Source organism: Trachurus japonicus, chromosome 24, assembly GCF_045865225.1.
Source record: "Trachurus japonicus isolate A0001 chromosome 24, Traja_1.0".
Lineage (NCBI taxonomy): Eukaryota > Metazoa > Chordata > Actinopteri > Carangiformes > Carangidae > Trachurus > Trachurus japonicus.
Genome location: NC_140930.1, coordinates 1,489,401 through 1,503,074, shown reverse-complemented (window position 1 = coordinate 1,503,074; position 13,674 = coordinate 1,489,401). Strand labels below are relative to the sequence as shown.

At 43.8% G+C, this 13,674-nt stretch overlaps 1 protein-coding gene across 1 annotated transcript; it reads left to right on the top strand.

The window, feature by feature from the left end:
- The first annotated feature begins 1,003 nt into the window (after positions 1–1,003).
- Positions 1,004–8,969, top strand: LOC146961069 (uncharacterized). The gene is made up of 2 exons (XM_085770650.1): positions 1,004–1,254; positions 6,367–8,969. Exons 1-2 carry the CDS (start codon positions 1,065–1,067, stop codon positions 8,043–8,045), a joined length of 1,869 nt encoding a protein of 622 aa, XP_085626776.1. The 5' UTR covers positions 1,004–1,064; the 3' UTR covers positions 8,046–8,969.
- The last annotated feature ends 4,705 nt before the right edge of the window (positions 8,970–13,674 follow it).

The window sequence follows — 13,674 nt, the reverse complement described above, 5'->3', positions numbered from 1 at the left end:
CCCTTACAAGCATCACATCCACAGATATAGGCTATACGAGTTTTCTTAAAGAGGAATCTGTTCTGTTTTATCCCTTTTTTCTTATCCCTATGTCATTTTATGTATTTATTTACCTACCAATTTTTTTTATTATTATTATAGCTACTGATCATATCCTTGTGAATAGTAAATTGTGATAAAAATGTTTCTAATGTGTAAAATTGGAGCGCCTCTGTTTGTTTGTATGAATCATTCTCAATAAAGTTCATTGAGAGAGAGAAAAAAAAAGTAGGAAGTCGGAAAGTTCCGAGCAGTTGTGTGACTGTTAGAGCTCGTTACACAAAAAAGACTCACAACTCAGCACAGTTAAAAACTAAGTATAGTAGCTATAGGCTATCTCAACGTGACACAATTGTAGAAAAGCTTTTGAGAACTGGTTTAGACTGAAGACTGAAAGCTGCAGGCTGCAGGCTGAAGGCTGAAGGCTGAAAGCTGAAGGCTGAAGGCTGCGGTCCTTTTCGTTCCGCTCGGTGTCTGCAGGCAGCCGGAGCGTTTACAGGGTGACACCGTTTGGCCGCGGAAGTGAGCGGGGCGGTGTTGTGTGTGTGTGTGTGTGAGTGATGATGATGGAAGGAAAAAGACATTTCATTTCATTTTTTTTTTTTTTTTACAACTAATTTTATTTTTAAGCAAATTTGGACACTTGTTTGCAAGAACTATATCAGTATAACACCACTATGGATGGACTGTAAACAAAAGGCATTAAAAAACAAACTATATTTCGGTCATTTTTTTATTATGTCCTATTTCTTTTTTAATTGATTATTTATTATTGTTTTTTCCCTACTCTTTGTGTAGTCTATATCATTTATCATTTATATAACTATTACCCCTGGCAAAAACGGTATACATTGTTTTGTATATAGGCTAATTGTTAATAAAGCAATGCAAAAAAAAAAGAAAAGAAAAAAAAAAGGAAGTGAGACACCGTTTGGCGGAAGTGAGCGGTGCTGTGTGTGTGTCGGTCCGGAGCGGAGCTGTGTGTCTGTGTGTGTCTGTGTGTGTCTGTGTGCGGTCCAGCGGTGATGATGAAGATGGTGATGGTGAGTCCTCTGGACTCTCTCAGAGACCTGGTCTCGGAGCGACTGACCGCTGCTGCTCAGGAAATCTTCTCCGTGTTTGAAAGAAGCATCGTGGAGTACGAGGAGGAGGTGAAGCGGCAGCGCAGACTGCTGGAGCTGCTGCTGAAGCCTCAGGTCCGGCTGCAGCGGACAGGTCAGTCTGACTACACCACCACCACCTCTACTACAACCTCTACTCTGTTATACATGGAGCATCTATCTAAACACAACGTGCTGCTCCATTAAACAGCCTACAGCAGCCAACACAACAGAGACCCAGGATAACTACGGTGGCCCTGAGGTGCAAATCACAACAGCAAATCAGAAAACAGGACAGTAAAAGAGGCAACACAACACAAAAAGAGGAAACACAACACAAAAAGAGGAAACACAACACAAAAAGAGGAAACACAACGCAAAAAGAGAAAACAAATGAGAGGCAAATGAGAAAACACAAGACAGACTTGACAAAGCCTCCTCTGTGGATCCTGACTCAGATGTTTTTAACAGGACTATGAAAGCGTTTTCCTTCTTTAAGCAGCATAATAGTTTCTTATGTTTAACCACATTATTTATTCCCTTTATGTTAAAGGAGACATAGCTACTTAGTGGTGTTCATCATAGACTGACTATGAATGCATCTAGCGTTAAAGCAAGACACATAAAGAAATAGTACAAGGGCACAAAGGGAGGAGAAAAGAAAGAGAACTAAGATAAGGAAAACGCACACTCTTTTTAAAGGGATAGTTCAACATTTTGTCAAATTGGCCCATTGCCATAATCCCTATATTCATAGCAGTAGGTTCGTTACCTTTAATTGTCGGTGCAGGACAGGTGAGCTCAACCAGAACCACAACCAGGACCAGAACCGACACGTCTCTACTCTGTTATAAATGTATAATCTATATAAACACAAAGTGCTGCTCCATTAAACAGCCTACAGCAGCCAACAGAACAGAAGACAGACTTGACAAAGCCTCGGTCCGCTGCGTGTTTGCTGATTCATGATGACTGAGGCTGGATTTATCAAACCCTTCACTGGTTTACTGATGAAGAAGCAGAAAAGACACGCGGAGCTGATCGGGCAGAAATAAAGCTGCTTTCAAAGAGAAAAAGACTGAGACTGACTGAGAAAAAGACTGAGAGCCAAGAGCCAATTGACTGAATGTGTTGGTTAAAAAACACACATAGGGTATTGATAATTAGAAGTGAGTCACTGAACACTGTTTCCAAATAGGCTAAACGGTTGTTTTGTAGCAGAGTTAAATAATGTAACAGAAGAATAGAATAGGTACTTTATTGTCATTCAAATAAACAGTGTGCATAGAACGAAATTTTGTTTCACTGACTCTTGGCACAAACCAAAAATATGTATGTATATATAAATATAAATAAATTAAAAACAAGACAAGTGAGGTCAATCGGTCAATAAAGTGCTCTATGTGCATAGGTGCAAAAAAATAGGCCCAACTATTTTTATATTTAAAAGGAGCACAGTTAAAATGTTAAAAGCCCAACCCGTTAAAACATGTGAAATAGCGTACAGTCTAATAATAATGATCACAGTTAATTGATATTCATACAGATTAGCCCACTACAGGTGATTAGCATCAATAATGATAGTCCGGAAAATAAAGTTAAACAATTTTATTACAAATGCTCTGCTTGACAGTTGATAGGCCCATTTTAACCTCCTCGGTTCACTTCCCTACTACCACTAGCAAGGCAGGGATTCAGTAAGACAAACCACTCTGCTGCACACTTGATTGATTGATTCTTTTAATGACCACACAGCCAGGCCGGTGGAATTTGCTTCCAGTACAGCTCATTGGTAAAAAAAAAAAAAAAAAGTCTTAACACTGCACTTAACACTTAACAGTTCAAAAGTCTTAACACACTCGGTGAAATAACACACCTAGAGTTTGCACACAGATTCATCCAAACAACAGGAGCACAGTGACTAGGGATGGGAATCGAAAACCGGTTCCAACTTGGATCAGTTCTTGGGATCATCGTGTGCGTGTCTGCTTAAAGGGATGGTTCACCCAAAATTCAAATTTCCCTCATTATCTCCTCCCCCTCATGTGGACTAAGGGCTGGGAGAAGTTTCAGAGTCCTCCGTGGCTTCTCTGAGTTACAGCGGGGCTCCATGCAGCACTGCATGTCCATATGACGGTTGAGAACGGAGCTCACTTTTCTTCCCGCACAGGTACCAGGAGACTGAGACCCCCCGTCATGTCGGTCCTCTGCCCTTCTTGATCCGCCGCAAGTTGCAAAAACCCCGTGGACGCCCAGTCTCTCCACTCCTCTCCCACACTTCAGCACCTGTTGGCTCGCTCCACCGTCCTTTTTTTGTTGATTGAATGAAGTATAACAATGCAACGTATAGCCTAACTAAATACGCGTATGAGTAATCAGAGAACAGTAGGCTGTTTACGCTACTTTGTAAAAGGAGTAAAGTCATTTAAAACGAGGAGCGAGCCGAGCCGCGAGCCGAGCCGACACTGTGCAGCCCAGGACAGGTGCTGAAGTGCGGATGAGAGGAGTGGACAGACCGGGCAGGAGCAACCAGCCCAGAGGCGTCTTGTCGGTCCTCGGCCGTCTTTAATGTCTCGAGACACCCGCTATATTTGCATAGAATATTTTTTGGCAACCAGAAAAACAATGTTTGACCCGGCGTTTATTTGGGATGGGCGTTTAATATAAAAAATATTTTGCTACACCCGGCGGTTAATTGGGACCGGCGGCAATTTGGGACTCGGCCATTATTTGAAGTTTTACGGTAAAACAAAACAACAAAAAACAACAAACTAAACTAAAACACAAACAGCATTTCCCTTTCATTCATGATCCTCACACACTGGCCTGGCACACATTCCAGATACTTTGAGTCGCTCCTTCCACGTTTCACCAGTAGGCTATTTAAAAAAAGAAAAAAAAGAAGCAAATTTACTGTTTGTAGATGAAGTAGATGAAAAATTTACTGGCGTTGTCTCAAATTTTAGTTGCAAAATGGCTCCATCTAGGGGCAGAGTCTGGAGCCCTGAACAAGAAAAACAGAAAACTAGTTCTGGTGGGCAGCAATACCCAGATCTTTTCTGCCCGTTACCGGGGCTCACTTGCCGGGCAAAAAAACCCAAAACAACAGAACTAACAACAATGGCAAGAACACCGCTAATAAGCCGCCGATATTCCGGGAAAACGAACTGTCCCCCTCCCAGCTACTTTCAGCCCAGCAGGGAAACAGGTCAGAGCTCCTTTGTTTCCCTATGCCAGCATGGAGTGAGGTGTGCACCTGCCTCAATCCCCAAACCAGAACCAACAGACACAACACTTGTTCCTCCTGCAGGTAGATATATTTCTATTTCTATTGGCCTCTTAAATTTTCAATTTAATCAAAATAAATTTCAATAGCCTTCTGGTTTTGGTCTGACAACAGATGATGATGATGATGATGATGATGATGAGATTTGAAGTTTTTTCCTTATGAGTGAAACCTTCAGAGGAAGCTTCAGGTTCTTATTTCTTTTGTCTGAGTCAGTGTTAATGTGGCTCTTGTTTTGTTTTGTCTGCTGCCACAATTGATGAAGATTAAATAAAATGAAGATTCATGAACAATGACGGTTTGTTTTTTTCAGACAGGGTGAAAGATTCAGCAGCAACTTGGTCATTTGGAGTTAAAGCTGAAGGCCACTGGACCTCTGTTCAGTTCACCTGAAGGACTTCTTCAGCATTGAGACTGGTGTGTTGATGAGATGAACACCTGGGGGCGTTAACGCGACGATTCTGGGGGTTGTTAAAGGGATAGTTCACCCAAAATTGAAATTTCCCTCATTATCTCCTCCCCCTCATGTGGACTAAGGGCTGGGAGAAGTTTCAGAGTCCTCCGTGGCTTCTCTGAGTTACAGGGGGTCTCAGCGTAGCAGTGCATGTCCATATAACGGTTGCAAATGGATACCAACTGTCTTCGTAACAAAAAGACACACCAAAAAACATCCAAATACGTCCATGCTGCTCGTATGTAATGTCCGTCTTGTATTGAAGCCCCGAAATGCAAAATTGTTCCGAAAAAAATTAAATAAGTCTATATTTCTAGCTTGTTTTGTAGTTGGACGAACTGGGAAGAGGACAGACCCTGGGTCGTCCAAATTTGACGAACCGGGAAGAGGAGCTTCCGCTACTAACAAGCTACAAACAACCTGTAGGTTGAGGGCACAGTGTGAAGTATATACTGTATCCAATCAACACTGAGGTTAAGGTATCCCTAGATTAGTGATCTGAACTCCTCCAGTACTCTTCGGAGTGTAGGATGAGACATACCCCAAGTCTAGAGACTTTGGTATGGTAATTAACAATGAGCACACAGCTTCTATTTGTGCCTAGTAGCGCTTGATCTTTGATCTGGATAGACATTGATTCGTTTTTCAGAGATAGTTTAGTTGACATAAATCTGCAAATGTACCGATCCTGGGCATCAGTCCAATAGAACTGAGGTAGCATCAAACTTACATTCGGACTGATGTGTCCTGAAGATCCCTCTGTTGTTCCCAGTCAAGTGTCCTTCAATAAATCTCGCCAACATTAAGGAGTCTGAGCCACAACAGTAGAAAATCTCCCTGACAGTTAGCATCCTCAAAACAGAGTCCCTTCTCCTTAACCTACAACCTACAGCTGAGTTTCCGCTGGGGAAATTCCAGATAAAAATAGAAGGCAGGAACTTTAGAGGATCGTCCTCTCACTTGGCCACTATGTCTCCACTGCAGAGTAGGACCCCGGACTCTTGAGGCGTTGGCATCACATCCCTCTTTGAGTATACAAGTACCTACCCCAAGGCAGGGACTTGTTTAGCCCCTGTAAAAGTTCCGGGAGATGGTTCTTCAGGGGTGGTTCCTGCTGTGGAGACACAGCCTGTAAAATTACCCCAGAGTTCCCAGTAAGTTATATCACAGTCTAGAGAGCCCATCCGAGACTCTAACCCAAGTGACCCTAATGACCCTGATGGGTTTGCTAACGCCCCCAAGGTGTCATCTCCACTGCAGCTTAAATACCTGGGACTCACACTTCAGTTTTAGAACCGAAGAAGTCTTTCAGGTGAAACGTCTTCGAGAACTGAACAGAACAGTCCAGTTTCCTTCAACTTTAGCTGTTGACGACCACCGGGACCTGGAAGACTGAGAATCTGCAAAGACAACAGCAACTCAACCTTTCACTCAGTTCTTGAATCTGAAGTTGTCTGACTCCTCTTTGTGTCTGTTTGTTTCTCCAGAGCTTCCACTGCAACATGTCCGTAAGAGGGAGGAGGTTCTCACTGAGCAGCAGCTTTGGAACCAGCAGAGTAACTCCAGTCTGGACCAAGTGGAACCAGAACCAGAGCCAGAACCAGAGCCAGAGCCAGAACCAGCACAGATCAAAGAGGAATTGCTGGACCTGTGCAGCGGTCAGGAGGGAGAGCAGCTTGTACTCAAGGAGGAGACCCACACCTGGATGTGGACTCCTGATCCTGTGCTACTTGACCACAGTGAACCAGAACCAGAACCAGAACTAGAACCAGACAGTGACCATCAGCTCCTCTTTCACATCTCAACTGGAGCTGACAGCTCAGATGAAGAGGGAAGCCAACATGTGGACTCGGGACAAACCGGAGACTCAGAGTCGAGACGTCACAGTCACAACAGAGATGACAATGAAGACGATGAGTCCAACAGAGACCCTGAACGTCCCACAGGCAAAAAGGCTCCAACATGTGACTACTGTCAACAAACCTTTAAGTACAAATATCAACTGATTCAACATCTCAAAATACATAAAGGTGAGAAACCATACTCCTGTGAAACATGTGGGAGAAGTTTCAGAAAGAAAGGGAACTTGAGGATCCACATGAGAACGCACACAAATGAGGACCCGTACACTTGCCAAGTATGTGGGAAGACTTTGACCAGTAAAATGGGTTTGTTATTCCACATTAGAACCCACACAGGTGAGAAACCATTCTGTTGTGAAACATGTGGGAAGGGACATTGTAGCATGTCGGCGCTGAGAGACCACGTCAGAACTCACACGGGTGAGAAACCCTATACCTGCGGAACATGCGGGAAGAGTTTTGGACGTAGGGGCAATCTGAAAGTCCACATGAGGATTCACACAGGCGAGAAACCGTACACCTGCAACATCTGTAGGAAGGAGTTCACCTACAAGTCGGTTATGAAAGCTCATATGAGGCAGCACACAGGAGAGAAACCGTACACCTGCGACTTCTGTAGCGAGAAGTTCGCCTACAGGTCGGTTCTGAAGTCTCATTTGATGGTGCACACAGGAGAGAGACCGTACACCCACAAACGCCTCACAGATAAAAAGGCTCTGACGTGTGACTTCTGTCAACAAACCTTTAAGTACAAGTATCAACTGATTCAACACCTGAAAACACATAAAGGTGCGAAACCGTACACCTGTGACATATGTAAGAAGAGATTTAGAAAGAAAGGGAACTTGAAGATCCACATGAGAATGCACGGAGGTGAGAACCCGTACATGTGCAAAATATGTGGGGAGACTTTGACCAGTAAAATGGACTTGTTCGTCCACATTCGAACCCACACAGGTGGGAAACAATACAGTTGTGAAACGTGTGGGAAGAGACATTTTTGCATGGCGGCGCTGAGGGACCACATCAGAACTCACACGGGTGAGAAACCCTATACCTGCGGAACATGCGGGAAGAGTTTTGGACGTAGGGGCAATCTGAAAGTCCACATGAGGATTCACACAGGCGAGAAACCGTACACCTGCAACATCTGTAGGAAGGAGTTCACCTACAAGTCGGTTATGAAAGCTCACATGAGGCAGCACACCGGAGAGAAACCGTACACCTGCGACACCTGCGGGGAAAAGTTCTCTCGGCTGTCCGACGTAAAGAGGCATGCAAAAATACATGTAGATGACATGTAAGAGCAGATGCATCAGAAAACTCAACCAATCAAACTATAACTCTAAGGAAATCACTCAGTTATGTTCCAGTGAAATACGTCTCAAGATTAACACCTCCAATAAGATTGGAAGCATGATCCAGTTCTGTGACGTTCGGCTGCTTTTCATCCTTCAGCTTCATGTTCTCCTGTTTTTTTTCTGTTTGGGATTTTGCTGCACTTTGTTTTTTTTAAACCGTCGTCTTGTTTTCTGTCAAATCACAAAAGAACTTGGACTAAATGAGATTAAGGGCGCTTTCACACCTGACCATTTGTTCCGAAACAGGGAGCGTTACGTCATAGATCGTTTCCATCCGAGCCCTGGAGCGGTTCGTTTGTAGTGAAAACGTAACCGACACATGCATCGGAACAAATTGACTGGTTACCTGGCAACCGGAGGAGGAGGACCACGGGCAACTGCCCCAAAAACATAATGGAGCATCAGCAGCGTGTCGTCTTGGCCTTTTAATAATGTACACAAAACAGGAATCGGAACAACTGCAGGTGTGAAAGCGCCCTAACTGAGCTTTTCACTAGATTTTGATTTTTACTTTCATCCTGGCAACTTCACACGTTCCTCTTCTACCTTCAACGTGTTGATGAACTTAATGTTTGGGTGTGTTTAGAATTTCAGCAACTTGGAATTGATGTTAACAGTTGTAAACAGTTTGACGAAGGAACAGAGCGGTGGCGGTGAGTCGGCGATGAAGGGCTGAGGAGAAGCTGCTCTCTGCTGGCAGCTGATGAAGACACAGCTTCACATGGCCGGAGAAGAAGAGGAGTTGTTGTCTTTGTGTTCTTCACTCTGCTGCAGCTTCATCTTGGACATGATGCAGTTTCAGTTGGACTAAAACAAAATGTGTGATACTTAACTTATTTTCAGCAGTGACATGGAACTGACACATGAATACAAGTAGGGTGCGACAGTCTACCGTGACTGGTCGTACGTCACGTGTGGAGAACGTCGGTGTCGAGGACAGCTTACTCTACTCTGTTGGACACACTGATCTGATAGAGAATAACCCTGAGGAGAGAGACTAAACCTCCTGTAGCTGCAGCTCTGGCTCCCACTTTACTGATGTTCAACTTTGATTATTAAACCACACGAGTGCAGAGATCCTCCAGTCAGAGGCCTGTTCAATGAATTTTGTTTTACTGTTGTTTAAGTTGTATCACTGGTTTGTGCTGAAGTAACCAAAATCTCTTTTTTTGTTCAGGGCTACATGAATAAACGTGTTCATTTGTGACAACGACAACATTTGTCTCAGGTGTGTGTGTGTGTGTGTGTGTGTGTGTGTGTGTCTGTGTTCGTTCTCAGCAGAACACTTCCGCCTGACTTCGATGGAAACACTCCTCTGAGCCACAGTCCTTCCTCTCTTTTTCATGCGGTCAGACTCGTCTTGTGTCACAGATGCAGTGCCATCTTGTTGATTTGAGATAAGCATCATTAACATGAAGTGACTGAAAGTGTCTCATGTTTAACTTTAAAAACAGGACATGTAGTCATGGCAACAACAGGAAGTGACACGTCTCTCTTCACAGGAAGTGGAGGCTGAGTTGATCTCAGACTAAACGACTTCACTCACTTTGACAGCAAGTGAGACAGAGACAGAAACATGACGGCTGAGCTCAGGTGGATTTTCCTGCTGCTTCACTTCACAGGTAAAAACTCACATTGAATGAGTGGATTTGATGAGTAATTGAGTGAATGAGAAAATGAGTGAACCAACCTAAAGAGCAAGGGCGACAGAGCTTTCCAGTTGCAGCGGGGCGGGGCGGTGATCCGACCCATGCAGGGAAGTAACATAAGCCTTGTTTCCACTGTCAGTACGGTATGGCACAGTATGGCCAGTTTGGGGCGGCAGTGGCTCAGGTGGTAGAGCGGTTCGAATCCCGCTCTGTCCCGGTTGCTGCCGTAGTGTCCTTGGGCAAGACACCTTTACCCACCTTGCCTCTGATGGGTCGTGGTTCGCGCCTTGCATGGCAGCTTCCGTCATCAGTGTGTGAATGTGTGTGTGAATGGGTGAATGTGATGTGTACTGTAAAGCGCTATGGGTATCGTTCAGATGGAAAAGCGCTATATAAATACAGACCATTTACCATTTACCATTTATGGATCGGCTCAGGTCGGATATTGTCAGCTTTGCGTTTCCATTGTATACTCTCTTTTCAAAAGCCTGATCTGTAGGGATGTGAATCTTTGGGTGTCTGATTCGTTTCAAAATCAATTCTCATATGCACATGCACATAGACATGTATCATCTGTAACAAAGGCGCTAATAAACTTAAAAAAAGACGGCACTCTGCTCTCACATCGGTTCACCTGCAGCCTGTCTGCAGCGCCACAGAGGAGCTGCTGCTGCTGTTCCTCTCTCTTCAGTCTGGTGTTTGGCTGCACTTTGTAGGCTATGAAAGAGTTCAAAATGTGAAGATCTAACGTCACCTGAGCACCGATCAGCTGATCCAGAGCACAGTGGATGTAGCTGCTCAGCTGGAGCGCGTGCAGAGAAAAATATTCTCTAAATAACATACGAAAGATTGTTGTTTAGAGAATATTTTTCTCATCTTTTGTTGTGTAATGCAGGGAGGGCTTAGCCCTGCTAGCCCATTGATACCAGCCGTCACTTCGCGCGTGTGTTTAATGGCAAAAAAAAACATTAATCGTCCTCCATCGATGATAGAGGGTCGGATTGCCAGTGGGCACAAGCCTAGTCACAGACATTTAATAGAGCATTTAAATCATTTAAATCTGACCAGTTAACGTTAGTAATCGGTTAACGAGCGTCTTAGCGTCATGGCTTGCTGCAGCACTTTGTACGGATCAGTGGCGGAGCCAGAACGTGGCTAATGGGTAGGCCTGGAAAGATCAGGATGGGCCTGATTATTTATGGCACTAGAACCCCCCCCCCCGTTACCGTCGGGGGTGTATTTTTGCGTTGACGTAGCTTACACACCCACACCCGTTATTACCATACTGGACAGCAGCCGAGAGATTTATTATAGGTTAGGCTACGTTATAAGTCAATAATCATCATGACAATATGGCCCCCCGCTGTGGCCGAGAGACGCACGAGCACGGTGCGTCTGTGTTATTGTTGTTTAGTATATATTTATAGTTTAGTATATATTTATCTTACACGAGCCCTTTGATCCAGAAATGCGAGTGTCAGAAGAGCGACAGACACAAACAGAGCACCTTTCATAAAAGACGCTGTATCTCCTTTTCTAGAAAAAAAGCAGGGATTTTGGTGAAACCCAGCCATGTTTAGCTTGACTTTTCTCAGGAACGGAGGCTCGTAGAAACAAACGGTTTGTGGCCATTTGAAGCATAAAGTTTCACCTTTCAAATGAGCCACAGTATGTGTTGGTGGCAATAATATAGAATACACTATGGCTCTACAAAAATCTTCAAAAATGGTCTAAATTGCCGGTACACTTGACTAAAACTTTGGAAAGGAGCGCAGCACTCAATGAGTTAAAAAAAAAAGTTTTTTCTTTCATGAATCTCAGTGGGTGGGCAATCGAATCAGTCAATCTGGGTGGGCCTGGATGGGCACATAGCTCCGCCACTGGTACAGAAACCTGTTAGTGCGCGTATTGACACGTGAAACGTAAGGAAATGTGAAAAAAATATTCTTTTCAAGATTATGAATCGATCCAGAATCATAGAGGATAAGAATCACGATTCTTACATGAATCGATTTTTTCTCCCACCCCTACTATATAAATAAAATTAGAGTTGAGTTGAGTTGATTTGTCCTGATCCTCAGGGAAGTCGTCTTCTAACTCACTGTTTGTCTCTTTTCTCTTTTCTCAGCTGCAGCAGCTCAACAAAATGTTTCATTTGTCACTGACGGAGACGGAGCTGATGTCACTTTACCTTGTTATGCTGGGACAGGTGATCAGAGGAGATGTGATGATACTGAATGGTTCTTTGCTGCTTCAAGTGGCTCATCAGTAACAGTGTTTATAGATGGGAAGTTTCATGCAGACGTCAGATCAAAGTCAGACAGACTGAGAGTCACAGAGAAATGTTCTCTGGTTATAGAGAAGGTCTCAGTAGATGATGCTGGTTGGTACGACTGCAGAGAGTTCAGAGAGGGACGACAACAATATGAAGATGCTGAGGTTTATCTGTCTGTTGTCACCAGTGAGTATTTACACTGAATTATCTCACTCATTCTGATTATTACAGTGATGAAGCTCATTTCTCTCTCATTGTCTCCATCAGTGACTGAACAGAAGGTCGATGATGATGATGATGAGGTGACGTTGACCTGCTCTGTGACACCGTTTGATGAACAATGTAGACACTCAGTTCAGTGGCTGTTTGATGATGAAGATAACAACATGGAGACAGTCAGACAGTCTAACTGTTCTGACTCTGTCAAGATTAAAACGTCTGAATTGAATCAGAAGAAGAAATCACTGAGGTGTAAAGTGAGAGATCACTATGGAAACACAGAGAAGCTGTTTGAGTTCAAGACTCAGAGATCAACAGGTGAGGAGATGATGAGCTCTCCCTCTCTCTCCCACTCCCCCCCTTCTGTCTCCCTCCCTCTCTCTGTCAATTCAATTCAACAAGCTTTATTGGCATGACTGTGTTTTACAATACTGCCAAAGCGCCAGGACAACAGAACAATAACACATAGACAAACAATCAACAATTAATAATAAACAATAACAACCATAAATAATAACAAAAACAAATTTAAAAGGTGCAGATTTATTCAGCCGCAATATATTTGAACCATTTTAAAGTAAACTGCTACATTTAGCTTATCTTATACTGTCTTTTCAAAAGCCTGGACTGTAGGGATGTGAATCTTTGGGTGTCTCATTCGTTTCAAAATCAATTCTCATATGCAGATGCAGCACTCTGCTCTCACGCCGGTTCACCTGCAGCCGGTCTGCAGCGCCACAGAGGAGCTGCTGCTGCTGTTCCTCTCTCTTCAGTCTGGTGTTTGGCTGCACTTTGTAGGCTATGAAAGAGTTCAAAATGTGAAGATCTAACGTCACCTGAGCACCGATCAGCTGATCCAGAGCACAGTGGATGTAGCTGCTCAGCTGGAGCGCGTGCAGAGAAAAATATTCTCTAAATAACATACGAAAGATTGTTATTTAGAGAATATTTTTCTCATCTTTTGTTGTGTAATGCAGGGAGGCCGTCACTTCGCGCGTGTGTTTAACGGCAAAAAATAAAACATTGATCGTCCTCCATTGATGACATAGGGTCGGATTGCCAGGGGGCACAAGCCTAGTCACAGACATTTAATAGAGCATTTAAATCTGACCAGTTAACGTTAGTAATCGGTTAACGAGCGTCTTAGCGTCATGGCTAGCACTTTGTACGGATCAGTGGCGGAGCCAGAACGTGGCTAATGGGTAGACCTGGAAAAATCAGGATGGGCCTGATTATTTAAGGCACTAGAAACCCCACCCCCCTGTTACCGTCGGGGGTGTATTTTTGCGATGACGTAGCTTACACACCCACACCCGTTATTACCATACTGGACAGCAGCCGAGAGGTTTATTATAGGTTAGGCTACGTTATAAGTCAATAATCATCATGACAATATGGCACTTTATATCCAACACAATCTTGATTTAGT

Bases quoted from the DNA above. Each gene is read 5' to 3' on its own strand.
- LOC146961069 (XM_085770650.1), top strand. From the start codon at position 1,065: ATGATGAAGATGGTGATGGTGAGTCCTCTGGACTCTCTCAGAGACCTG. The intron at 1,255-6,366 runs GTCAGTCTGACT...TTGTTTCTCCAG, and splicing joins GGTCCGGCTGCAGCGGACAG to AGCTTCCACTGCAACATGTC.